Genomic DNA, 25,647 nt, shown 5'->3' with positions numbered 1-25,647 from the left:
GAGAGTTTCTCCAAATATAAATAGTATGGCAGTCATAGAAGTTGCATGCACAGGGATGGAATGAGATAATCGTGATTTTGGTCTTCATGCTTATTTTATGATGTTGTTTTTTTTTTTTAATCTGCTGTAAAATACTCTTTGATTGATTTATTGTTCTTTTTTATACCAATGCTGAATAAGAATATTTTTGTTTCTCCCTTGTTTGTAAGTTAAGCTGCATTGAACAATCTAAAAAATGTATACTTAAATAATCACAATAAATTATTTTTAATTTATTAAATAAACTTCAAGGTATATCATTTTAAGGCAATAAGGCTTAAGCCATCATTTATCCAACACTTGTGAACATACCGTTGAAGGAGAGCCTAATATTATGCCACGAATCTTTTTTACTTTAACCTTCTATATAAAAGAGGGGACAAATGTTAGGAGGAGCTGAAAAAAAAAAATATCCATTTTGACCGTAAAGAATGTATGTTATGAGAAACTTTTTTGATAAAGAAACTATGAATTAATGTTTAAGTTCGCCTTTAAAAGATTACGTGATTTTTATTTTCGTTTTTGAATAATTTTTTTAATTAAATTAGTCTTTAAAAGATAAATTATTAGTTAAATTAGTCATTCCGTGAATGATGATGTGTCACGTTAAGTACTACGTGATATAATGATGTGACATGTTACGTGACAGGTTAGTGACATGTGGCATGCTAGGTGTCACTTGACATATAAAAAAAATTTTATTAGTCAAAATAGTCCTTAAAAATTCAGACGTAAGTCATTTTCATCCCTCAAATATTAAAAATTAGTCAAACTAGTCCTTATATAATTTTTTTATAATATTCAATTTATAATATTTTTTATACTACTAATTTTAATATTATTTTTTAAACCTTAATAAACAAAATTTTTTTTACATAAAATAATAAAAATAATTAAATTTTTATAAAGTTATTTTGTCATTTGTATTTTAAAATTTTACATTTTCAAATTATAATTTTTTATGTGAATTTTTTTTATTTAAATGAGTTTATCAAATTATTGTTGATTATATATTTAAAAATTTAATATTTTAAATTTTACTAAATAATATAGTAATTATTTTAAATTTTAAATCTTTTAAATTTTTTAAAATTATAATTTTTATTATTGTTTAATTTATATAGTAAAACTCAATAATTGAAAAACTAATTTATGGAATCACTTTTTGAATCTTAATATTCTAATATAATTTTTTAAATATTTCATTTAAAACAAAAAGAATTTTATTTTAATACGAAGCATATCTATTTATATAATGTACTAATGCGGAGTAGCATGTGTTATGCATAAGTATAATATTTCCTATTTCATTTTATCTCATTGATTTGTGAAATTAAAAGAAAAATTATATAATCTATCTCAAACATATGAAACACACAAAAATTTATTATGATGTTTGCACGTATTACGCTTAAGAAGCAATTCATTTATAATAATAATAATTAACCAACAAATTTTCAATAGTTTGTAAAGTTTGTAATTGAAGCAAAATTTGTGGATTTTCTTGAATTTTAACTTTAAGTATCACTACCATTACCTCCTATATATAAGTAATACCGTAATAGAAAAAAAAAGATATAGTAGAAAAAAATAGTGGTATAACTTTGTTTAGGTTAACATACATAAATTTTGATTTAGAGCATATAATTTTGTTTAGGTTAATATAAATACATACATTTCAATTTTGAGTATATATATTCCAACAAAATATAGTAATGTAACAAAAAAGGTTTTAGAATAGAAAAGAATAAGAGAGATTTTGAGAAGAATTAAAAGAGAGAGATAATTTTATGAAGAAAAAATAAAAAATATATAAGGACTAGTTTGACTAATTTTTTAAATTTGACGGGTGAAAATGACTTACGTCTAGACTTTCAAGGACTATTTTGACTAATAGAAAACTTTTTTATATGTCAAGTGCCACGTGTCACTGACCTGTCATGTGGCGTGCCACGTGTTACTGACCTGCCACGTGGCACTTAACGTGACACGTCATCATCCAACTGACGGAAGGACTAATTTGACTAACAGTTTATCTTTCAGGGACTAATTTGATTAAAAAAATAATTCGGGGACGAAAATGAAGATCGCATGATCTTTTAGGAACGAATTTGAACATTATCTTCTAAATTTTGAGAGATCAGATAGTAACGAAATTAATAAAAAATACGGGAATAAAAAACACGGGAATTGATTCACAAACAATGAATAATAACAGTTGGAGTAAATTTGAGAAAAGTATACTAATTTATTTATTAAATGAAAATTTTTTATTATTACAACTCACCTAAGTCTATCAATATTTTAAATAGAAGATTATTAATAAGTAGGGTTAAATTGGATTGAGGTGAAGAAAAAATTTCATTTGAACCACTTAGAAATAGACAGTACCGCACGTCTGAACGCCATCGAAATAAATATCGAAATTTAGTCGAGTTCAGATTTACCATGAAGGAGATAATGGATAATTTGGGACAACTAGCGATGTAAGTACGTTATTAATCACCTTAAATTATTTACGTTCGAAAATGTCTCCAAAGATCGGTGAATGTAGGTTCTCGAAATTGGTTTCAATTAGGGGATAGTGCCTTAACCGTAACTCTAAGTTGACGATAAATTTAATATTGCAATGTTTATGATGTGTGATGTGGGTGCAAATATACAGAATTTAAATATTTGATTTTGTTATGCATGTGACGTGGGTAATTGTTTCAGATTTTAAACTTTTATGTGATATGAATGAACTAATGAAATAAGGGAAGAGTAGATTTGGACCCATTTTTAATTCTTCTCCACACGGTACGATATACGTAGTTTATTTGACTCTGATGACAAGAGTTTTAAGTTTTTCATGTTAGACGTGGCTTTCATGTGTTATATACACGAATTGGAAGTTATTAAAATTTGTATTGAAATTACTATGTTGTTATTTATAAATTGGAGGCGGATCTGACATACGTACGAGATTTTTTATGAGGCGTGTGATATAATTGTGTGTTGATATTTATGATTGATAATGCCAAATTTTAGTTAGTGTAATATGTGAACTGTGTCAGGCGAATGGGTTTACAGAACGAAGCTACGAGGTGTCATCTGATTTTCACCGAGTCTATGCGTTGCAGGGGTGTGTGTGTTTTGTTCATTTGTGAAGTTTATAATCTGTTATTGTCCAATTTATGTTGATGTGCCTCGTTGCTTGGTGTAACCCATGGCCTATATTATGTGTTTTAGGTTAGGAAAGATGGGATGAGTGGTGAAACCATTCCTAAGGAGAAAACAGAAGCGATGGATTTGTCAAAAGGAGATGCAGAGATAGAAGTAGAAGAATCAGTGATGATTCTTGGTGGGATTGGGTCGTTTTGACGCGATTGATTTTTCATCCCTGACAACGAACGACGTCCTTATGACAGAGTTCATAAATTTGCAAGCCGCTTATGACTACTACAATGAATACAGTCGGATTAAAGGATTCTCGGTGAGGAGGTTGAAGGTGGCTCGCAGAATAAAGCAAGGGTCGGATGGCAGATATTCGTGTGCTCGAGGGAAGGAGAGCGAGAGGGAAAACACATGCAGAAGGGAGACAGGAAGATAGATCCTCGATCTATCACACGTGCAGGTGTGAAGCTCGGATAAAGGTGTATGTTAATGGTACTAGTTGGCGTTGGTATGTTGAACAATTTTGTGATTAACCACAATCATGCCATGCTGGATGCAAGGTTTAGGGGTCTGATATGGTCACACAGATCGGTCAAGGAAGGTGATTTGCACCAAATCAATTCGGTGAGGAAAGCTGGCTTGCGAGTGCCAACAATATTCTGCGCTTTTGCCAATCAATCAGGGGATTTTGAGATTGTTGGGTTCGAGATAAAAGATATATATAATGCAATAGAAAAGCAAAGGCGGGTTGACGCGATAGATGCTGAGGCCGCGTTGAAGTTTTTGTTAAGTTTAAAGAGTAATGATTGTAGAATGTTCTGGAAGTACTCGTTGGATGGTGAGAAGAGGCTTCAAAATCTTTTCTAGTGCGATGGTACAAGTCGTTATGACTATAGTGTCTTCAGGGATGTCCTGGGATTTGATACAACGTATGGTCGGAACAAATACAAATGTCCTTTGGCAATATTCTCAAGGGTGGATCATTATATGAGGATGGTGGTGTTTGGTTGCGCAATTTTGAGCAATGAGAGAGAAGATAGTTATGTGTGATTGTTGCAGTCATTTTTTGAGGAAATGAAAGAAAAACAGCCGAAGTCCGTCATGACAGACGGGGATCTTGCAATGAAGAGTGTGGTTGGTGCAGTTTTTCTCGGTGCACATCATAGGTTGTGCAGCTGGCATTTGTTAAGGAATGCCACTGCTAAGGTTGGACGGCCCGGGTTTCTTTGAAAACTCCGTTTATGCTTAATGGGCGATCTAGAGATTGACGAATTTGAGAGAATATGGACGGATAGCGTGGTAGATTTCGGGTTACAGCACTATCCATGGATAGCTAACATGTATGCAAGGAAGCATTCATGGTCTAATGCGTACATTATGAAAAAATTCTTTGCAGGACTGAAGATAACATTGAGGTGTGAGGCGTTGAATATACAGATATCTTGCCATCATAACAATCTCTGCCTTGCTGCTCTAGCCCTGCCAACCTATGTACAACAAAGATAGTTTAACAGAATTTAATAAATTATGTTCCGTAACAAAACACGTGTTCAATGTCGACTACTTGGTAAGTTAAAAATAATTTACAATATGTACGCACTTAGAAGAAGGTGGGAACCTGACGACGTCGTATCCCGCCGGACTAAAAGATCGGAATCGATGGTAGATCTAGGAGACAAGAAGTGACATACACCCTGCATTTTTCGTCACATCACACGATATCGCAGTGCACAATTAGTGGTAGGTATGACAGAGCAGTGCGGACCTCCATGACAACTGGTTGCAACGATGAAAATCCTCCAACAGTGGCAGCCATCTCAAAGGCACAAGTACAGCAAACTTGTCCATGAACAGAAATCCCCTATCAGCATCATCAAGTAGCATCGGGCATACTGACAGAGTGTCTGGGACTGTCCCATCGAGAATGTGTGCAACCTGGTCCCCGAGCCACATCATTTTCACCCCCCAAAAACCTACTTCCCTCCCTCCGACTGTGGTGGTGGCCTAACGCCTAGTAAATCCTCAATCCACTCTCGTCGGGTGTCCATGCCATCACTGTACGTCTTTGGTACAACTCCCAACGGCCTCTCCAGTAGGGCGCAGACCAATGTGGTAGGCAACATCTTAGAGCGTAATGCTGGCCTCATCCCATGGAAGGTGGAAGTGGAACACGTGGTTCTCAAGCCTCCATTGCTCGACAAATGCAGAGATCAATGAATTGTTAAACATAAATGTTCTCAATTCTACTGCATGTCCAAATCCCGCCTCCCTTATATAGGGCAACAGGATGGCCGACGACAGGAGACCCAGAGTCACACGGTGTGGCAACAGTAACCGTGGTCTCTGTAATTCCCAAAATATTTACTAGCACATATTAATTACATCTAAACCATTAATTATTACTAAACATTACTAAAACTTATAATCCACCTAAATAAGCATTTATATTAAATATAAAAGATACCTATTTATTGGACTTACAGGTTAAATGAGAGTTACTTATTTTATTTATTTAACTTAACACACAATTAGGTACCTATTTTATTTATTTAACTTAAGTAATTACAATCAATTATACAAAGTATACAACGATCCTAGTTATACCAAAGAAACTAATGTAGATCTTCTCATTTCGTCAACTCACTATACCTATTCCATTAACTAAGTTACTTAAGAATGATCATCTAAATTTATTATTCACTAACAATAAAAAATGGTTAAACTACTAACCTCAAAGTCTAAAACTCCAGTTACATGTCAAGTAGCATTCAACCTATTTGTCTCCTTCGCGGATATATTATCGGGGCTATATTTTCTGAAGGAACTCGAATACATGTGTCTAAAAGGTCACAAAATTTGGAAAAATGGTTGTAATTCACGTAATTCCTAGATAGTGTGGCTTAAATATGCATCCGGGTTGAATCCCACTAGGGAGCCAATGGAGTATCTATACAATGCGTACAATAGGCTGTTTATTTGGCCAAATTTAAATTAAAATTGAAAATGTACCCACTTTTTACCCTAGTGTAACAAAATCCTTCAATTTCACTTTAATTCTAATATTCCAATCCTTATTTCAAATTTTATCCAATCCCTTTTTTGTGAACGACGGCACACCTCTCACCCTCTTTCTCGCGAGGTCCGATAACCATCCCACTGCAGCGCCGCTGACAGACACCGCATCTCCCTCATCACCTTTCAACCCTCGATATCAGGCATAAAAAGTAACCAACTATTTTGTCTATGAAAGTAACAATCCAATTCCATATGAAATTGACCATCCAGTTTATTATATCTATAAATAAGAATTTTTTTTCCAATACAAAATGCTTGTTGAGCTAATTCCCTAGTTGGAGTATTGAGGTTTTGTTCATGAGACTTAATGAAGATTAACATGTGATTGCTCATTCATTTTCTGAACTTATCTGAATGTATTGGTAGAATATCTTTTAATCATGACATACTTACTAGGCGAAAAAAATAACCATCTATTTTGTCTATGAAAGTAACCATCTAAATCCATATTAAACTGAAAAACAGTATATTTAACATGTGATTACTTAAATAACCATCCACGTATGAATAGAAATAATCATCTGCTAACATAGTGAAATGAACATTTAGATTATTCGTCATTGACCACATCGTATAATACTTTTGGGTTAAACTTCTCCTTAATTACATATTCATCATACTAACGGCATATGTTTTATAATTGAAAAAAAATTACACTTTATGATAAATTTACATTATGGAATATGACATAATTAATTAGGATTTAGCAATGTAATAGCATGTCTATTATAACTTAATCACTTATATTTAACTGCAACAACTCCAAGCATACTTAAATTCAGTGAATGATAAACTAAATCCAACTCAACAATATGATCATGTTGCGTCTCATCAATTTTTAGTTCAGTCACTTCCACAACCTGCAATCAAACACAAATAAAAAAAGCCAACTAAAGGAATTATGTAATATATGTTACTTTGATCCAACAAATACACAAGAATAGCCATGATCAATAACCTAAAATAGAAACATTACTTGTTATTGGAAACACATTGTAAAATCACAAAAAAAAAGATATACACACATAAGTTCAAAATCAACATGAATAAACCATTTCATTCAAATCACTCAATAAAACATGGTATGCACTTCTTAAAAATATACCAAACAATTGATAACATCTGAATTTTTTACCAAATTAGTGTTTTGATAAAAAATCACAAAGTGCATAATAAAATTTAAGGTCAAACATCATTAAAAATCATATAAAACTGCCCAATTGTAAATTATAATACCTCATGAGAATAGAATTTAAGTCAAATACTGGCCATACATAAGAATTAAACAAAAAGATTTTATTTGGGCATTTCATCAAGCATATGGTGTGCATCATGTGTAAACAGAGCATTCATTGAGCGGCAATCAACCCATAAAATTCAGCCAGCAAACACATTCAATCTAGCATCAGATATTAACTAGTCCTAAGTCTAATCTATATGCAGAAACCAAAATTAAAAGCAATGAAAGAAATAAAATAGAAAGAACCGGGGACCAGGAAAGGGATGGAACCTGCGTTGATGAAGGAGAGAAAGAAGAATGGGGGCAGTGATGGTGTCGCAGTGGCACAGAACTTAGCCGCTGCTGGGTTGCACCGGGGTGTTGCTCGCCGAAGCTGGCAGGCGCGAACAGGGGCGTGGGGCAGCGAACACGACATGGAGAAATGGGAAAAGAGGAAAGAAAGAGAAGAAAGAGAGGGTGGGCGACGGTGGTCGCCGGTGGTGGTTGTGGACGGTTTGACGGGGTTGGTTGGCTGGGGGGTGATGGTTGGGGTGATCTGGGATGAGAAAACGAAGAAGAAAGATAAGGGTTGGGTAGAGAAGAAGCGATGGCGCGACAGTGTGACGGCATGTTGCTGCCCTTCACGTCCCCTCCTGCGTCAATGGCGATGGCTGTGGCAGTCAGATTGCTATGAGTAAGGCGGCACGACGTTGAGGATTTGACAGAGAAGGATTAGGGTGCGAGGGAGAGGAATTGAGTACTAAATAGGGAGAATAGATTCGGACGGCAGGTGGTGATTGTTGACGCGCTGCACTAGCAAGATTTTCGAAAAAATGGAGAGAATGGAGGTAACTGCGTATTGAGAGATGGGGTTCTTGTTTTGATTCTATAAGTGACCGTAATCTTAATTTATTTCAAATTTCAAATTAAAAATAATTTAAAATTAATTAATTGCTCATAATATATTTTAACTTTCAATTTAACTCTATTGTATACTTTCTATCAGGATTTATCTCAAATGTTGAGTCTTTATACACGAAAATTGTATTTATCTTAGATACTGAGTTTCTCTCCACAAAACATGCCTATTTCAAATGCTCAGTATTCGATATCTGCATGTGTATATATTACGAGTGCATCCGTGATGTGACTCGCCGTAATCCTATTATAGCACAAGATCATAACATCGGTGATACGCTCATAGTATAATTACCCTTTCAGTATATGAGATGTATCCCAAAATATATTTTCGTAATTATTTGTTTATTTTTGTAAATACTATATTTATTTAATTTAAATAAAAAAATCCTAAATTTCAAGAGGTAGAATATAACAAAGTTTCTCGTATATTCTGAACGTGAGGCAGGAAATCGAATATGTAGGTGCGTGACCAAATGTTAGGACTTAATTAGGCGCCCGCCCTCAATCGAATATCGCGCTTTCGCTAAGAACAATTAGAAACCAATGTTGTTGATTTTCAAAGAAACGTTTCGCCGATGTCACCCTCGTCGTCATCTTCTTCCGATGCGGAATTGAGTATTGGAGAGAGGGCCTTCTCCGCCGCCGGTGCTGCTGTCATCTCCGCCATCATCGTTAATCCCCTCGATGTTGCCAAGACAAGGCTGCAAGCACAGGCTGCCGGGGTTCCCTATCCCTACCACTACATCTGTCTTCAACCAAACGCCGTTTGTCAATCTCCTTCAACCTCTGCTGCCGCGCCGCCGCCATGTCATTCCGGCTGTAACCGCTATAAAGGCACGCTAGATGTCCTTCACAAAGTTGTGCGTCAGGTTAGTTACTACCTCCAATCTTATCATTTCAATTCAATTCAATTAAATTTGCCTTAATTGTTTGATATAACTGATAATATCATCGCCAAAAAGGTATGATAAAAGCTATGTAGCAAACACTGAAATGGATTCGTTTTTGAATTGAAGTTATTTGTATTTATCTGGTACTTTCCATGAAAATAACTTACTATAAGAGGGTTCACAGGAGTGAATTTATGCAGGAAGGGTTTCTAAGATTATGGAGAGGCACAAGTGCAAGTTTAGCATTGGCTGTGCCAACTGTAAGCTCCCTTTCCTTTTGGAAATCCGTTTTCTGCTTCATACTTTGCCTGCAATCTGTTTTGTCCAACACATAGTTACATGCTAATGGCCTTGTATTTTCGTTGTCCAACAGGTTGGGATATATATGCCTTGTTATGACATCTTTCGCAACTTCATGGAGGAGTTTACTACTCAGAATGCTCCAAACTTAACACCTTATGTTCCATTAGTTGCCGGATCAGTTGCACGTTCATTGGCTTGTGTTTCGTGTTATCCTGTAGAGCTTGCAAGGACACGCATGCAGGTAGTTGATTTGAAATCCTTCTGTTTAGGCATTTAAAGCAACTGGAAGTGGGAAGCCTCCAGGGGTTTTTAAGACATTGATTGGAGCCATCAACCCAATCAGGGGTACAGAGAGACTTCAAAGTTGTAAGTGTTCTTCTGGCATCTTTCTCTCATTTCATTCTGAGTTAATACGTTTTATGGTAGATTTTTCCAACATGTCTTTTACAAAGGAGTTAGTATGCTGTTACTGTTGCACATGATTATATCTGTTATAATTTTTGTTACAATTATTGTGGTTTTGATTATGTTTTTCTAACAGTACATAGATACCGTTATTGGTGGACTGGCCTTGGAGCTCAACTTTCTCGCGATGTTCCTTACTCTGGAATTTGCTGGTTAACCCTTGAGCCAGTAGGATTTCTATATTCAATGAATAAAATGTATTGCTTATTTGATTTATTTTATTTTTGACCATACAGCTTCTTTACAGATAAGGAAAAAACTTCTTGGCCTTGTGGGTGATGAAGCAACAGCAGCCGCTATCCTTGGGGCAAATTTTACTGCTGGCTTCGTTGCAGGAACTGTTGCAGCTGCTGCCACATGTCCACTTGATGTGGCGAAAACTCGACGACAAATAGAGGTGGTTTCTTAAAACTAAGCTTTTAGATGATAACTAAGCCAGGACAGGACCCTGCCTGGGTCAGGCGGGGCTGATTGGCCCTAGTGTTTGGCCGGCCAAGGCAGGCTTTTGGCCGAGTAAGGTCAGGCAGACTGGCCCTAGTGTCTGGCCGGCCAGGACACACCCTTGGTCGGGTCTGACCAGGCAGAGTAGCCCTACAGCCTGGGTGGCCAGGACAGGCCTCTAGCAAAGTCAGGCTGGGCAGACTGGCCCTAGTGTCTTGCCAGCCAGGACAGACTTCTAATCAGGTCTGCCAGGCAGACTGGCACTAGTGTTTGCCTGTTTGACCAGCCAAGACAGGCTCCTGACCGGGTCAGGCTGGGTAGATCATCAATTGAAGTAGCTAACTAGCTGAAATTAGATACAGCACAAATTGCTGGCTAAAATCAAACTTGCAGCATCATTATGCTAATTTGGCTCTTAAATCCAATTAGCTAAGCCGTAGACACAATTAGATATGCCATGTATACAAGTAATACAGACTTATTCAATGATTACTTTTGGGTCTGTGGGGACACTTTCAAATGTCTGCCTTTATATGCTAGTATGTTCATTGGATTTAGAAAATGATGAAAATTTGAATGTAAGTGGAATGCAGCTGGAATATTTATGCATTAGTAAGCTGTTGAGGTTTGGTTTGTCTCAGACAAACCTGTATAGTTGCATAATTGACCCTCTTTAATGCATGATGATTAAAAATTATTCTTTGCATTAACTTTTCGTAATGGTTTGCTGTAATTCTTTTTCCCCGTCCTGATTACTAATTTTTATTTTAGAACGTATGCATTTAATTACTGCACATTAATAATGAACTCATAGTTTGAGCCTTTGAGTATTCCATGTTCTCTAACATGATCCCTTTTGCATTTTCACAGAAGGATCGTGAAAGGGCATTAAAGATGACAACAAGAACAACACTGATAGAGATTTGGAGGTAGGTGCATTTTTATAAGCTGATGACTGGTCCCCCATATCATTACATTTAGCACATAAGCTTTGGACTGACATTGGAACATTTCTTCTTGGGACAGGGATGGAGGATTGAGAGGGCTATTCACAGGTGTTGGTCCCCGTGTAGGCCGTGCCGGTCCATCAGTTGGTATAGTTGTCTCCTTCTATGAAGTTGTCAAGCATGCCTTGCATCGTAGACAGAAGACTTCATCGTAACATATACTTGCATTCATCATTGAGTCTTATTTGCTGGAATGGTTCAAAACTTCGAATTCTACTTTTTGAAGCTATAGCGTAATAGTGTAGAATACATCAAAGACACCAAACTAGATCCCAGAAGACCAAAGATGTTTCTGACATATCAATAAGTTAGGGTCAACTGGCAAAACAGAACATGCTAGAGTTGGCACCTCCTAATAAGTGATGATGGAATGATCCATTAATTGTCCTCCACATGCATAGGACTTCCTTTTGGGCACAGGGTTTTTAACATTTTTTTAGTTATTGCATTTGCAACGTTTTTTAAAGGAAAGTTAATAAGTGCCTATGTACAATTTGAGACCATGAGTCGGCTTCTAACTGGAAAGTGATAAGCTTGCAGTGAAAAATAGGTGGTTCTCTTTTCTTTTTATAGAATAAATACTGCGAATTCACAAAATTCTTGTGATAGTACATCTTTGTCACGTTATCATAAGTCCAATTCATTTACTCGCCGAAAGTTTAAGATCTGTAAATCTGTTTGTGAATGTTGTTGAAGATACAATTTTTCATGGAATTTGTTTTTTTTTTTTTGGAAATTTCGGTGCAGTGGCCTTCTTGTGAAGTTGGTAGTTAAAGATAATTTAGTCGAGCATGTTAAATTATCAAATAATTTTTAACTATTAATTTCATATAAAGTTAACTGTATTTAAATTTCCAACTCGTTTTTCGTCGATGAAGAAGTTTGTTCTAAATGAGACACATATGGACGATTTTGAAGTGGTAGCATGCGTTTGAATTTGGCAGTAGTAACATTTAAAATTTGAAGCTGGTTATTTTCCAATGTTTCAAAGAGCAAAAAATGTACGGAAGGTCATAACTTTTCAACTATATTATGTTAGATTTTACTCTCTTAAATTATGCTGATGGATTTTTAATTATTTTAATTATAAACATTGAAACGATATGAACGGTGATATGAAAGGTATTAGAAACTAAAAAAAGAATAAAATTAGCATCGCATCAAACACATTGATAACAACCCCTGCATCAACAATTCAGGCTAAGAGCATAGGAAATTAAAAACCATCGATCCCTACTATGTTCACTTTCTATGAGGGTAAAAATACAAGAGTAGGGAAACGGATAATTCACAAATTGTAGAAAGAGGTATTAAGAGGGTGGATGAGGTATGTGAGAACCAATGCCACAAGCATAAGCACGTAGGCAATTCCTTGGTCTATTGAAGTACCTGTTTAATAGCAAACACATTAATTAATAACAACATTTTTCTAACACAAAATTCGCAATGCCTTTGAAGGCAACCTTACACTCTATGATATGACTAAGTTCAGAAATCAAATGAAAAAGGAGATAAGAAAAAGGGATAGTCACCGTCTCTGGTGGGAGCAGGTGCAGGTGCAGGAGAAAGGGATTGGGCTTCAATAATAGCTGGTTGAAAGATGGCAAGAAGAGTATATAAGGCCAAAACACCTGACGAAGAAGAAGCAAGAGCTATGAGAAATGTCATTTTCTTTTCTTCTCTTCTTGGGTGCTTTCACAACCAATAGTGTCAAGAGAGGCTGAGACAATGTGGAAACTTCAGAACCCCAAAACCAAGTATCAATTTGATACTATGTGATTAGCATACACTGATATGATATCACATTTATATAGAAACTCAATTGTAGTGAGTGAACTGATTTGGTAAATACTTGAGTGTCTTTCTTCCTTCTAATATGGGGACCACTTACAACTACGGCACGTTCTTTTGAATTGCCGCTAACAAGGGCCATGCGGTAGTTACCTCTTCTGTTTTCCCCATCAGTCAAATTTATATTAGAATATTCACCGAGTTTTTGTTTACTCTTGATTTATATTTCCTAAATTGACTGATTTTGATGTAGTCTTTAATGTGTCTGTTTAAGAAAAAAGTATATAGCCTAAGTTGCTTTGGATTCCCTGTTTCCTCCGCTTTCTAGCGTTTTGGCAGTTTTGACCCATTTTTCTCTTCTCTTAAATTGGTGGTCAACTACTTCGGTTTATTAACCTTAGGATGGATCAGGGTCGGCAATTAATGTTGGGTATTCACTCATAACATTGCAAGTGGTATCCCGAGATATCTCTGTTCTTACGTGTTCTTCACCATGTAAGCAAAAGGAAAGACTCTTTTATATTCTCCAATCTGGTTTATTGCAAAATATGTTGTTTGAACGTGAAAAAACACCATAACTAATGGCATGTGTAACGGTGAACTGAACAGTGAACATGCAAGGAGAAACATGCCATGTGCCCATAACTCACGATATGACTTTTCGGGAATGAATCACGCCACCCAATCCAAGCATTCAATATTCTTGCAGTACATTTTGGGAACTATATTTTTGTACATATAACGGTTAGGTTTCTAAGTAAAAATACACGGGGTATTATTGGTTCACCATAATAGAATGGATTTCTTTTTCCTTTTTCACTTGAAAGTTGGAATTGAAGTCCCTTTCGAAATTTAATTATTTAAGAGACAAACACCACCAATCACGGTGTTCATAATCGAGGAACTCAATACCAGTTCAAGAGGACCGTATAACATGCAAATCTGAATCAAGTAACTATATGCACCACATCAATTTAAATATTCAACATTCATTCTAAAGTAGCGATCCAGATAATAAAATGTGATTCCTAATTTCCTAAGCATCAGTGATCAATCAGTCATATAATATATTCCTAAAACGAATTAATACAGTGAGAATCTGTACTAATTCTCGCTTGGTTGGATGTCCAAATGATTATCAACAGACCATACAAACCAAAATTATCACACTGCAAACCATTGAAGCCCCAAAACAGTTGAAAATGCTCATCAGAAACCTCTCCCAGCTTACATAAAGTCTTCAGTTCCCTCCCTTATAGTAGTGCCTGCAATAATTTGGTTCAGGATTGTGAGAAGTATCTTTAGACATTTGTTGGCCTCTTATTTTGCACTACAAGGAAGTGTATGCGCGGGCACGCATGTGTTTATAAATTATCATTGACATTGTATTCTTCTCCCCAAGTGTAAATTGTTGAATGATTTTACAAGAAGTCAAAGCCTAAAAAATTAACTTACCTTGGGTTGCGTGGAGTCTTCACACTACTAATATTGGATCTAGGGATCATGTAGCACTGCCTTCTGCTGTTAGCATATTGTTCATGTCCTATATAAGAAAAATAAATAAATAAATAAAACCATTTGCAGTATGCTACATGAACTTAAAATTGGAAGTTGGCTAGTAGAGAATCTACCTCCATTCCCCATTTGACATAATCTGGGGACTCACAGGCCTTATATTCATCAACCAAAGCCTCAACTTCATCCCTTGATTCATCAAATTCTGAGAGGTCATTATCCTGTACATTTTTCACTGATATTAGATTTGAATAACAAGAATCTACAAGAAGGTGGTACAAACCAAAAGCATATTTGACAAACGCAGCAGTGGAGTTCAAAAGACTGATCAGATTGTACACATGAAATTGGCACTTACCGCAAACATTGGGAACTTCCGGTAGTTATCTAGAAAGGCTTGTTTCTTTCTCAACTTCTCGTACTGGCTCAAACACCTACTGAAAAGATGTCGGATGCTAGTATGGTTTGCCAACATAAGACCACTGACCTATAAAATGGATGATATTATGTTATTTCCTAACTGATTTCTTGTTATCTAACTTCAGACTATTAAGCATTTTCAAAAGGTATATTGGTTTTTCTCCAATACAATCACATAAATTGAACCGGTGTGCAGTCTGAATATATGGTGACTTTCTAGATAGAGCAACCTATCAGATGTTCAGGAAACAAGACGAGATCACGTGTGTAATATAAAGGAGACAAATTGATGCAGCTGCTAAAAGCCTAAAACTTCAATTTGCACTGCCACAACACAAGAGAGAGAGAGAGAGACCTGAATACTTGCAGGACCCCACTCAATAAAGTTCACTAGCTTTCTTTCACGAATCCTCTGTAAACTTTCATGAACCTAAATCCAGAGAGATAAACTGTTAAAATACTTGTATATTAGAACCATATTTTTAGCTATGAACAAGTCAATCAAAGCAGGCTGCACCTGCAAATTTCATTTATCAGGGGAGAAAAAATCAGAAAGAAATGTCATTTTAAGTTTCAAATAAGCTCATTTTAAATTCTCAAGGATAAGGATGTTTAGACAAAACTGACTTTCACAAAATCGCTCTCACTACTTTTTTAAGAAAATTTGATCCTGGAAAGCAAAATTTTATCACAAGGCCAAACAGCTAGATGACTAGCAATTCTTATTTTTGTTTTTCTATTGTTTTAATAACAATTTCACTTTGCAAACCGACAATATCCAGGAAATGCTATTAATGCTGCTTATCATACCTGAGTTGGGTCAACTTCTCCTTGAATGATATTCAGAATTGATATATATTTTGCTTGGCTGGCATCTTTCGTCCGAGCATATGAAGACACCATAATATTCTTTGCCTGTCAATTGAATTAATGTTTTAGTCGGTAGAACACATAGGAATTTTGTTTGACGCTTTGTTCATGTAGTAATTATACCTGTAAAAGTCTTCTCATAACATCGAGTACAGTGGTTTTACGAATTACATTAGCCTGCAAGTAGATATCATCAAACTTTTAAATGTTTCATTGAAGTGCAATAGGAAATCACAATTAGGCAGCAACTTATCTATATCCTAATTAAATTACAAAAGGAGGGTAAAATGGGAGGAAAGAGGAGAGATAGAGTGTGTAAGATAGTGAGATTAATTCAATGATTCTCTGTAAGATTCTTCAAGTCCAACAAGTTAACAACAGAAAAATTTAGAAGACATTAACTAGACTAATATTTTATTCTTCAAAGATAACTTATATAAGAAAAACAGATACAATGGTCTCACCTGACGCTCCACTGTCAAAGGGGTATATCCTGTCATTAGAAAATGGCATCTTGGCGTGGGAATCAATGAGGCAAGAAGACCAACCAAATCATTATTCATGTATCCCGGATATCGAAGAGTGGTTGTGCTGGCAGACATCACTGTAGAAACTAAGGAATTAGTTTGAGCAAATGTTGGGTTCGATAAATGAAGCCGTTCCACAGCAATCCTATTCAATGCAGTATTGTCAAGAACTACAACACAATCCGCATTAAGCTTTAGTCGCTTGAGTGTTAACAACGAATTGTATGGTTGCACCACCACATCACTTGTCTCCATTTGATTAGGAAACACACTGTATGTCTGAACCAATTTTTTGCTGTAGCGATCATTCAGGGTCTCCAACAAGTATGAGCCCATACCTGCATTCAAGTAAGATAAGCAACTATTACAAAAGCAAGGATATTTTAAGAAATAATAATAAAAAAAAGGTACACCACTGAGAAGTACTTAAAAAATATCCAGTCTTCTCTGGTATGAAGTAAGTTCAAGGATCATCAGGGAACCCAAACATTATGTTGTACAGGCAAGTTTTTCACAATAAGCTAAAAGGTGCAGACTTGTTCAATTTCTTTTCTTAAGGGTGAGATTAGTTTAACTTTTGTTTGAATGTAAACTATGCATCAAGGGCAAAATTAAGTCAAACATTTCACAAATCTTTAGCTTTTCAGATGAACCAACTACACAAATGCTCAATAACAAAAAGGAATAAAAGATGGATCCTATGGGATTTTTTAAGATAGAGAAGAGATGGAAAGAAACCTGAGCCTGTTCCTCCAGCAATTGAATGACACAGAACAAAACCCTCGAGACTGTCACTGCCATCTGCTTCTCTGTCAATCATGTCCATTATGTCCTCTTCAACATTCTTCCCCTGATCAAATGCAACAACAACAATAGCTAAGCATTCTTTCACCCCACAAAATTAATACTTGCTATAAACTACTCATAAACAACGAGACGAAAACCAAATGCAGGAAGCAATAATCCTCAGTTCTAGGATGATATGCATGCAAATCATGATTGTGGGACAATGTTATGACTAGTAGTGGCAAACCTGATGGTATCCACTAGCCCAATTGTTTCCCGCACCGCCTCCGTGGTCCGAGACAAAGATGTTCTCATGGTTGTAGAGATTACGGTAATCACTATTTTGAATGCCATTAATAACTCGAGGCTCCAAGTCGATGAGCAGAGCTCGTGGTATGTAATGCTGATCATCAGCCTGATAGAAGAACACATCTTTCCTGTCACCACCCTGCAGCAATTTCACCAAAACAAGTCAACGTAGAACCACACTGCACCAATCACAATCACACACTCCACACTACACAAGTAACATAACCTGACCTAAACTAAGTAACAGTTCAACACATAAAGCAATTATTAGTCACTGAGATGAGATTCCAGTGTGAATTGGAAGTTGTGTGCTATTGATATGGAAACAAACAACCAGCAGTTCGAATTGGTAAGAAAAAATGATAGCTTGATAGTAAGGTTTTGTAACAGGGAAGTGAAAAGGGGAATTGGTATGAAGTGAGACCTGAGTGGCGAAGTCTTCGAGGATGCCATCTTTGCTGATGCCATGCTCGAGGCAGAGCTGCTTCCAGAACTCCATGCCGATCTGGTTGCCGCATTGCCCTACCTGAAGCGTTATGATCTCCCGAGGCATTTCTTCCTTTTCTTCCTTTCTTTCTTTCTTTCTCTCCAGAAACGCAACCAACGTTAGGGTTTAGAATTTAGATCGCTCTGGTTGCTTAACGGAGCGGGTGACACCCTTGTTCAAAAAAGAATAGGGAGAAGAAGAAAAGAGACACTAAAATAAGTGTGGCAAGATTAGAAAATGGAAACAGATAAAAGTACTACACAGACATAACACATAAGTAAAACTATTATTAGGTAGCGTTTGTTTTTAAAGGAATTATAGAATATGACACTGAGATAGAGATAATAGAACGGATTATTATTTGTGTATTGTGTTTGGATATGATATACAAGACACTAAAAGAATGACTAAAATATTATATAAAATGATTCGAAACTTTTTGCATAAGTAAAAACTATTAATATGTAAGAATACATATAGTTAATATTAACAAAAAATAAATCTGAGTTCGATTAATAAAAAATTTCATTTAGGTTAATAAGTTAAATTAATTTTAAATAAAAAAATCAATTTTAAAAAAGAATCCATTTTTACATGAAAAAAATTAGTTTTTTACATAAAAATTTATTTTTATTTAAAAAATCAAATTTTTTTAATCTAAAAATTGATTTTTCTTTTCAAAAAAATAATTTTTTAAAAAATTATATAAAATCAATTACAACTTATAAATTATTTTTTAGTATTTTAAAAGATCAATTTTACCTTTGATAATATTTATCCTTCAAAAATTTCAAGACTAATTATTTTTGTTATTATTTTTTATTACAAATCAAATAATATAATACAATGTTAAAATGATATTGAAGTAAGAACAATAAGAAGGAATAAATTATCCAACCCAATAAAAAATTTATAAAAAGAAAAGAGTACCGAAAAAAAGTAAAACATAGAAATAGAAAAAGAACATGGAGAAGAAAGAAAGTACAATATGTTTTTCGTAAAAGAGTGGATACAAAATTATAAAAAAAGGGGTCTCGAAGACAATATGTTTATTGTCCATGTCTCTGCTTCCAAACACTTTTTAAAGATGTGTTATCCATGTTTCTGTGTCATGTCTCCGAAAACAAACGCTACCTGACAAAAAAAATATAATTTATATTTTATTATATATGTACCATGTTTTTTTTTTAAATTTATCTATTACTCATTCTATAAGTATTTTATGATGAGTAAAAATTTTTAAGAATAAAATTAAAAAAATAAATTTACTTAAAATAAAAGTATTGTGGTAAAAAATAATTTATTTAAACGTGATTAAAAAATTGAATAATTATCTACCATAACAAAATGATATTGTTAAAGAATAAAATTAAAATTTATTTTAAAATTAAAAATAAAATTTAATTAAATTAAATATTGAATAAGTTCAGTATATTAGAGACAAAATGAAATAATTTATACTTTATTATACATATACCATACTTTTTTTTTCCTTTATTGAAAATTATCTACTAGTCTTTTAAATTGGAAAATAAAAAAACACCAAAAATAAATTAATCTAATATAATATAACCAAAAGGATTAATATAAAAATAAAAAATCGAGTAGGTTAGCTGTTTTGTTGCCTCGTTTGTGTTGGATTATTATGAACCAAAGGAAGTGATTGATAAGTACCTCACATTCTGAAATAGGAGACTATAAAATCGGAACCATGGATTTGAGAAATTAATTTATCCATTTTTCTTGTAATGCCTTTTGGTGGGCATGCATTGTTGTATCATGGCCTGTTTATTCCAAAAGAAAACAAGTTTGAATTAAGCATGAACGTTATAAAGCACACCTTACAATAATAAGTAATAACTGCATATAGTAAAACAAATTTGTAAAGATGGGAGAGGCAGAGAAAGAAAGAGTGATTACCGAGGGAGATAATGGGATGGAAGAAGAGAAAGATGGAGAGTTCCATTCACTTTCACAAACACAAACACAAAAGCAGCAGCTGCCAAACATGTCCCTAGCGGAGCTGAACATGCTGCTTGTATTCCTTTCCTTAATATACATTTCAACCGATGAGTGCATTGAAGAAGGAGAAGGAGAAGGAGACGAAGATAAGGAGAGTACCCACATCAGAAGAGAAAGGGAGCAGGTTCCTGTGGCCAAGACATGCACCCTATCAAGAATACAAGACAACAGAAATGATCCTAAGCTTGGCAGGAGATCCTTTTCATCAAGATTTCAAACTACCATTAGAGACTCCAGGTACCTGCCATTCTCACGCTTTCTATTAATTAATATATCTGAGTATGAAATATCCAAATAAGGAAGCTAATTATTTGTCTAGGATTATGGGGATTTAATAAACCGGAAACTCAATACTATAACACGTCAAAGACTAGGCATGTTTGTTATCTTTTATTCAGGCATGGAAGAAAAATGTGAAGAAAAGTATCGTTCTACTTCTACTTGAGCGAGGATTACACTAATTAACTCAAAGATTACAGAGAACCGTTCGCAAAATTTTTGCTAGTGCTTTTGTACAAATTCGTACAGGAACACCAACGCCGTCTTTTTTAGAAGCCGTTGATCACAAAAAGGATGAAGGAGATAGGGAAGTCTTGTACCTAGGGCTATGGCAACGGTATTGTCTCCTTGCATTGTTTTCCAGATGCCAATTCTTGTGCACAAAACAAGTCTCTTAGACTGCTTCTTACTATTTTATTTCTGTTATTTTTGGCTAAAATGTTAAAGGTAAAAACTACGTTGGGTTAATAACAACTATAAATTATCTTTGAATGAAAACCAAGTTCATTCAAATACACGGTAATTTGTTGCGCAACTCCTAGAATCAGATAAGCCGTTCATTATTCATTTGTACTGAATTCAAAGTAACAAAAATTTGTACTGGAAACATATGATATATTCTATCATGTTTACATACTAGGCATAGAGCCACTCTTATACAAATAATTGCCACAATTTAGATTCAAAAGGGAGTATATAGATTTCTTCTACTAGAACCAATAATGACGAAGGAAGGATTTAGCTTACATTTCGAACACTCTTCCACCCAATCAGTTAACAAGTCTGGACCATTTGTATATTGAATGAGCAAAAAGAGGAACCAAGACGATTACTTACAGAAATACAACAATAAGCACCAATTGCAATCAACTAATAAAAGCAAACTAATATTACGTTATTCTAAAAGCAAACATGAAGTAAAAAGAAAAAAAAAAGCCAGGGTTATTGTTTGTGTAAGTAAGTCTGGCAGCTTAAAAATTCGCACGAGAAAGCAAGTCATAATAATGAATACAACCTGGAGATGGAGCTTTGGAGGAGCATCCAATAATCAATGACTGAAACTCCAGCAGTAAAAATGCTTTCTTCACTCGTGCAGAAAAAGCCAAGCACATATGTCGTTGTATTGTTATTCCACAACACTTATTGCCAGAGAAGATGAATAAGAAGCTAATGCTACAGCATGTTCCCAAGGAAATACAAATAGGAAACAAGGGAATTCATTTATAGACTCTATCTCAAATGCTTCCTAACTCATCCGTAGAGAGATGAAAAACAAGAAAATAGCCCTACTTTGCCATCTCTGCATCCCCTTGCCTACCAAAAACCCCAAACAGGCAAACTGATATATCCTTCAGTCTGATATTCTGAACTCCACTCCTAAAACGTCCTTCACCACCTCATATGTTACAAATGCAATTGCTATGGATGGGACGACCTGCAATATAGAGTTGAAGAATGGTTTTAGCAACATGGGAAAATTAAGGCCTTCGAAAATTGGCTACAGTAAATGAGAATGAGATCATCCATGAGCACCAACCATCTAGTAAAGCATTAAACAAATGGAAATATTACAATTTCCTCAGTTTATCACATCCTACAAAGAGGCTGCTATGCACTTGTTCATTGATTTGTGTGGCTAAGGATTGCAACCCAAATTAGTTATAAATAACTCATGACTCTTCTAAATAGGACAGAACTAGTGACTAGACAAGGGTGGAAAATCTAAGGCCAATATATCATTTCTTGAATCAGACCACAGAAACTTCAGATAAGTAGAGACAATGCAACTGAGTAGAAGCTTGTTAAGTTTGAAGTATTAGCCAGCGGGGATACACTAATAAATGATGGGCTAGTCGCACGACTGACACCAAGTCATCATGTGACAAAGTGAGCAGCACAAAATAAATTTACAGTCAAGTTGGATATAGAAACTAGATTTTGCAAAACTAGATAATTCATGAGCATATTAACATAAAGATTTACCTTTACAGAATTGGGCACCAGACCCTTGTATAATGCACCAACTCCTTCATACCGAACAGTTTTCCTAAATGCATCAACCATGCCAGTATATTCAAGTGGGGCCTTTACTCTTCCATCGCCAGCTACAACAGAGGCAGCATGGTTCCACCCCACCATCTGCATTCTTCGACGAATGACATCAAGGGGATAAGCAACAGTTTGCCCAACAGTTCCAGCTGCAGCACCACATGCCAGGCGAGTTGTCACACTCAACTCAGAATCTTGCACTAGACCAAATGGATTGGATTTAACTAACCAATCTTTCAAAGACTCATAAACAGCAAAGTTTAGACCTACATATGGAACCTGGAAAACAGGAAAAACAATTAAAAATAAGAAAGCATCAATTCTAATAACAGCACTACATCATGAGAGGAGGGAGTGGGGGACTTTAAGGAGTCAATTATATCACTTGCATGAATAGCCCATGAATCCAACAGCAAAAACACAATATTAAGATTTGTCATATTTGCCATTATGATCATGACTGTAACCATCAACTTTGTAAAGAAGTAAAAATGAAAAGATTACTCACAACTCCAATGACTGAAGGAAGCCAACCCTTATATAAAGCACGTGGGCCTTCTTCCCTAAGCACAGTTGTCAAAGCATGGAACATCCCTCTGTACTGGTAAGGGGACTTCTCTGTCTGCAAATACAACAAAAAGCATACTATAAATATTAAGAGCAGTAGAGCACAAAGAACACAAAGAAACCAATGTTATATCTTCTCTCTATGTGATTTGCAAACCAAGCAATTGGTAAACAGAAAAATGAAGGTAAAGATGTACCTGTACAGTTATCCTGCCTCGAACCATATCCATTGGATAAGTTGCGGACATGGCAATTATTCCAGCACATGCTCCAGCTCCAAGACGTAAAACAGGAGTCAGCTGAGCATCCTCTGCCAAAATCACAAGAAAAACAGTTAGACAAACGGCGTTTTTTATATATGAACCCACCCCCAGCCCCTTTCCTTGCTTTGATTGAGAAAAGTGCTACTTATTAATTTTCATTGTAAAGTTTTCATAGGTACATCTGTAAAAATATCAGTTAATGAGAAAGCAGTAACTGGAAACCAAAACCTGCATTTCCTCTCACCCAACACCAAAAAACCAGATGGGAAAAAAAAAAACACAATAAATACGGACATACCATTTCCAGTTTTCTGCTGATACAGCTGCAGTATAGCTCTGAGAGAAAACAATAGTCAGTGAAACAGGGCAGAGACGCTTAAAAATATGTCAGATGCAATGAACAAAAAACTGAAACTTGTTAAATGAAACTGCTCCCTAAAAGTTCAACAAGAATTGCAGAAACCAATTTGTAGTCATTACAAGTTATCAGCTTGACAGTGCACTGAAATGAAATGACAACAGAAAATGCCAAACAATAAATCAACCAGTGAATTACTGTAAATTTAAAGGACAACTTACTTCGAAGCTTGCTCATAACTGAAGAACTTTACGGCAGAATTGGGGACAATTCGAGCACAATTAGTTCCATTCCCTTTGAAGAGTCCACGAAAACCTTCAGTCCTCCATATATATTTTAGACCTTGAACTGTTCCATTGTATTTTATGTTGTGGGGATTCTGGACCTGTTCAATAGTGCAAGGGCCAACAAAACATCACAATCATGCCCATTCCAGGGGCACACAGACACCAAAACTCCGAAAAAATAAAATAAAATGGAACTCATCAAATGTAAAGTAATTATTCCAGGATACAGAATTTAACAAAACCTAGAATTTAGATCAGAGCAACAAAATAAATTTACCTGCAGCAAAATCTTCAGGCGTTCAAGTGGAGCAACAGCTGTTCGTGATCTGCATAGATACAAAAATGTTCAAAACAAATTCACAAGCTTCAAATTCATACAGCAAGTCACTAAATTGATTCATCCTACCACTGGAATTTGACATTTCAATACAGATTGATGTCATGCTAAAATGCATCATTTATCTCATAAGACATAATTAAACTGCAGAGTGGTTCTACTGCACAACTAGCGATCCAATTCAAGTTTACACACTCAACAGAACAGTTTTTAGCAACTACCCATGTTAACATCATAGTTTACGTTTAGTGGATCACATTCCATTAATTAAAAAAAAAAGATGCAAAAAGTTGGTATTTTTTGGTGAAATAAAAAGGGGCAAGTGCTTTTTTGCTCTCAGACAAAGAAACACCAAAGCGTAATTATTCATGCAGTAGTGTCGTATCCCCATCCAGCATCGAAATTATCGGAGGGAAGCCAATGGAAACAAAACCAAATGGAAACAGCTTCCAAATTCTAACTAATCAATTTTTGTAGCTTAATAGTTAAGACAAACAAAACAGGAATGTTTATAATAATAATAATTGAGAAAAAAATTGAGGAGAGAATAGAAGAGAAGCATACACTCCTCCGGCGACGCCACCAGCGACGAGGGACTTGCAGATGCTGGTGAAGGCATAGCTGGGAGCAGCCTTGACGCCTTCTCTGGCTAGCTTGGCCTCCTCGGCCAGATTCACGATCTTCGTCTCCGATGCCATTACACCAAAAACCCTAAAGCTTAACCTAACGAGACCTTGAAAGAAAGAAGAGAGAAGGTGTCGGAGATGTCGATCTGATCGTGAGTTTGGAAGAAGAATAGGTGGAGATTAGCGCAGAGAAGCGATCATTGGCGAATTGAGAGGGTGCGGCTGAGACAAAAACAGAGAGCTCACAACAACCACAACTGAGTCTCAGACACTGACGGCGTTCGTTACAGTTGGTTTTTATTCGCACTATATATACTCGCACTTTGCATCCATACACGTGGATTAATCTCCCTTCAGAATGTGCAAACTGGAAACAACCAAACTTTCTTTCCTTCCCTTTCATTTTTCTACTCATAAGATAATATAATGTAAGACCAATGCTAGGAACTAAAAGGGTATTAACAAAAAATCAGTTAAATATTTTCTGGTGAATCTAAAATTTTTACGAGTTAATATATATGAATTGCTAAGTATAAGAATGTTTTTTTTATATTAAATGAATATTCTTTTATATATTTTTTGAATTTTTTTATATTGTAAATATGAATGTCTCTATTTCTTTAAGAATTTCATATTTT

General features: G+C 35.3%; 4 protein-coding genes and 1 pseudogene across 4 annotated transcripts; 2 read left to right on the top strand and 3 right to left on the bottom strand.

Annotated features, from left to right (window-relative positions):
* The first annotated feature begins 8,829 nt into the window (after positions 1-8,829).
* LOC107491967 (mitochondrial carrier protein MTM1-like) lies at positions 8,830-12,163 on the top strand (annotated as a pseudogene).
* A 469-nt stretch (positions 12,164-12,632) lies between these two features.
* Positions 12,633-13,287, bottom strand: LOC107491968 (arabinogalactan protein 22). The gene is made up of 2 exons (XM_016112913.3): positions 13,049-13,287; positions 12,633-12,905 (listed from the first exon to the last, which is right to left on the bottom strand). Exons 1-2 carry the CDS (start codon positions 13,182-13,184, stop codon positions 12,805-12,807), a joined length of 237 nt encoding a protein of 78 aa, XP_015968399.1. The 5' UTR covers positions 13,185-13,287; the 3' UTR covers positions 12,633-12,804.
* A 950-nt stretch (positions 13,288-14,237) lies between these two features.
* Positions 14,238-18,449, bottom strand: LOC107491966 (tubulin gamma-1 chain). Its single transcript, XM_052251398.1, has 12 exons — positions 18,159-18,449; positions 17,673-17,873; positions 17,378-17,489; positions 16,577-16,977; positions 16,236-16,289; positions 16,053-16,157; positions 15,598-15,672; positions 15,429-15,472; positions 15,181-15,310; positions 14,939-15,043; positions 14,763-14,850; positions 14,238-14,572 (listed from the first exon to the last, which is right to left on the bottom strand). The coding sequence occupies exons 1-11, from the start codon at positions 18,285-18,287 to the stop codon at positions 14,809-14,811; spliced, it is 1,398 nt and encodes a 465-aa protein (XP_052107358.1). The 5' UTR covers positions 18,288-18,449; the 3' UTR covers positions 14,238-14,572; positions 14,763-14,808.
* A 1,697-nt stretch (positions 18,450-20,146) lies between these two features.
* On the top strand, positions 20,147-21,285 carry LOC110273309 (uncharacterized). The gene is made up of 2 exons (XM_021126188.2): positions 20,147-20,480; positions 20,642-21,285. The coding sequence occupies exons 1-2, from the start codon at positions 20,158-20,160 to the stop codon at positions 20,658-20,660; spliced, it is 342 nt and encodes a 113-aa protein (XP_020981847.2). The 5' UTR covers positions 20,147-20,157; the 3' UTR covers positions 20,661-21,285.
* Positions 21,286-21,382: 97 nt separating this feature from the next.
* Positions 21,383-25,309, bottom strand: LOC107491965 (mitochondrial adenine nucleotide transporter ADNT1). Its single transcript, XM_016112910.3, has 8 exons — positions 24,948-25,309; positions 24,324-24,372; positions 23,981-24,144; positions 23,700-23,737; positions 23,336-23,448; positions 23,080-23,193; positions 22,506-22,850; positions 21,383-21,957 (listed from the first exon to the last, which is right to left on the bottom strand). Exons 1-8 carry the CDS (start codon positions 25,079-25,081, stop codon positions 21,874-21,876), a joined length of 1,041 nt encoding a protein of 346 aa, XP_015968396.1. The 5' UTR covers positions 25,082-25,309; the 3' UTR covers positions 21,383-21,873.
* Positions 25,310-25,647: the final 338 nt, after the last annotated feature.

The sequence above is a fragment of the Arachis duranensis genome, chromosome 6 (assembly GCF_000817695.3).
Source record: "Arachis duranensis cultivar V14167 chromosome 6, aradu.V14167.gnm2.J7QH, whole genome shotgun sequence".
NCBI lineage: Eukaryota > Viridiplantae > Streptophyta > Magnoliopsida > Fabales > Fabaceae > Arachis > Arachis duranensis.
This window is presented reverse-complemented; position numbering and strand designations above follow the sequence as displayed.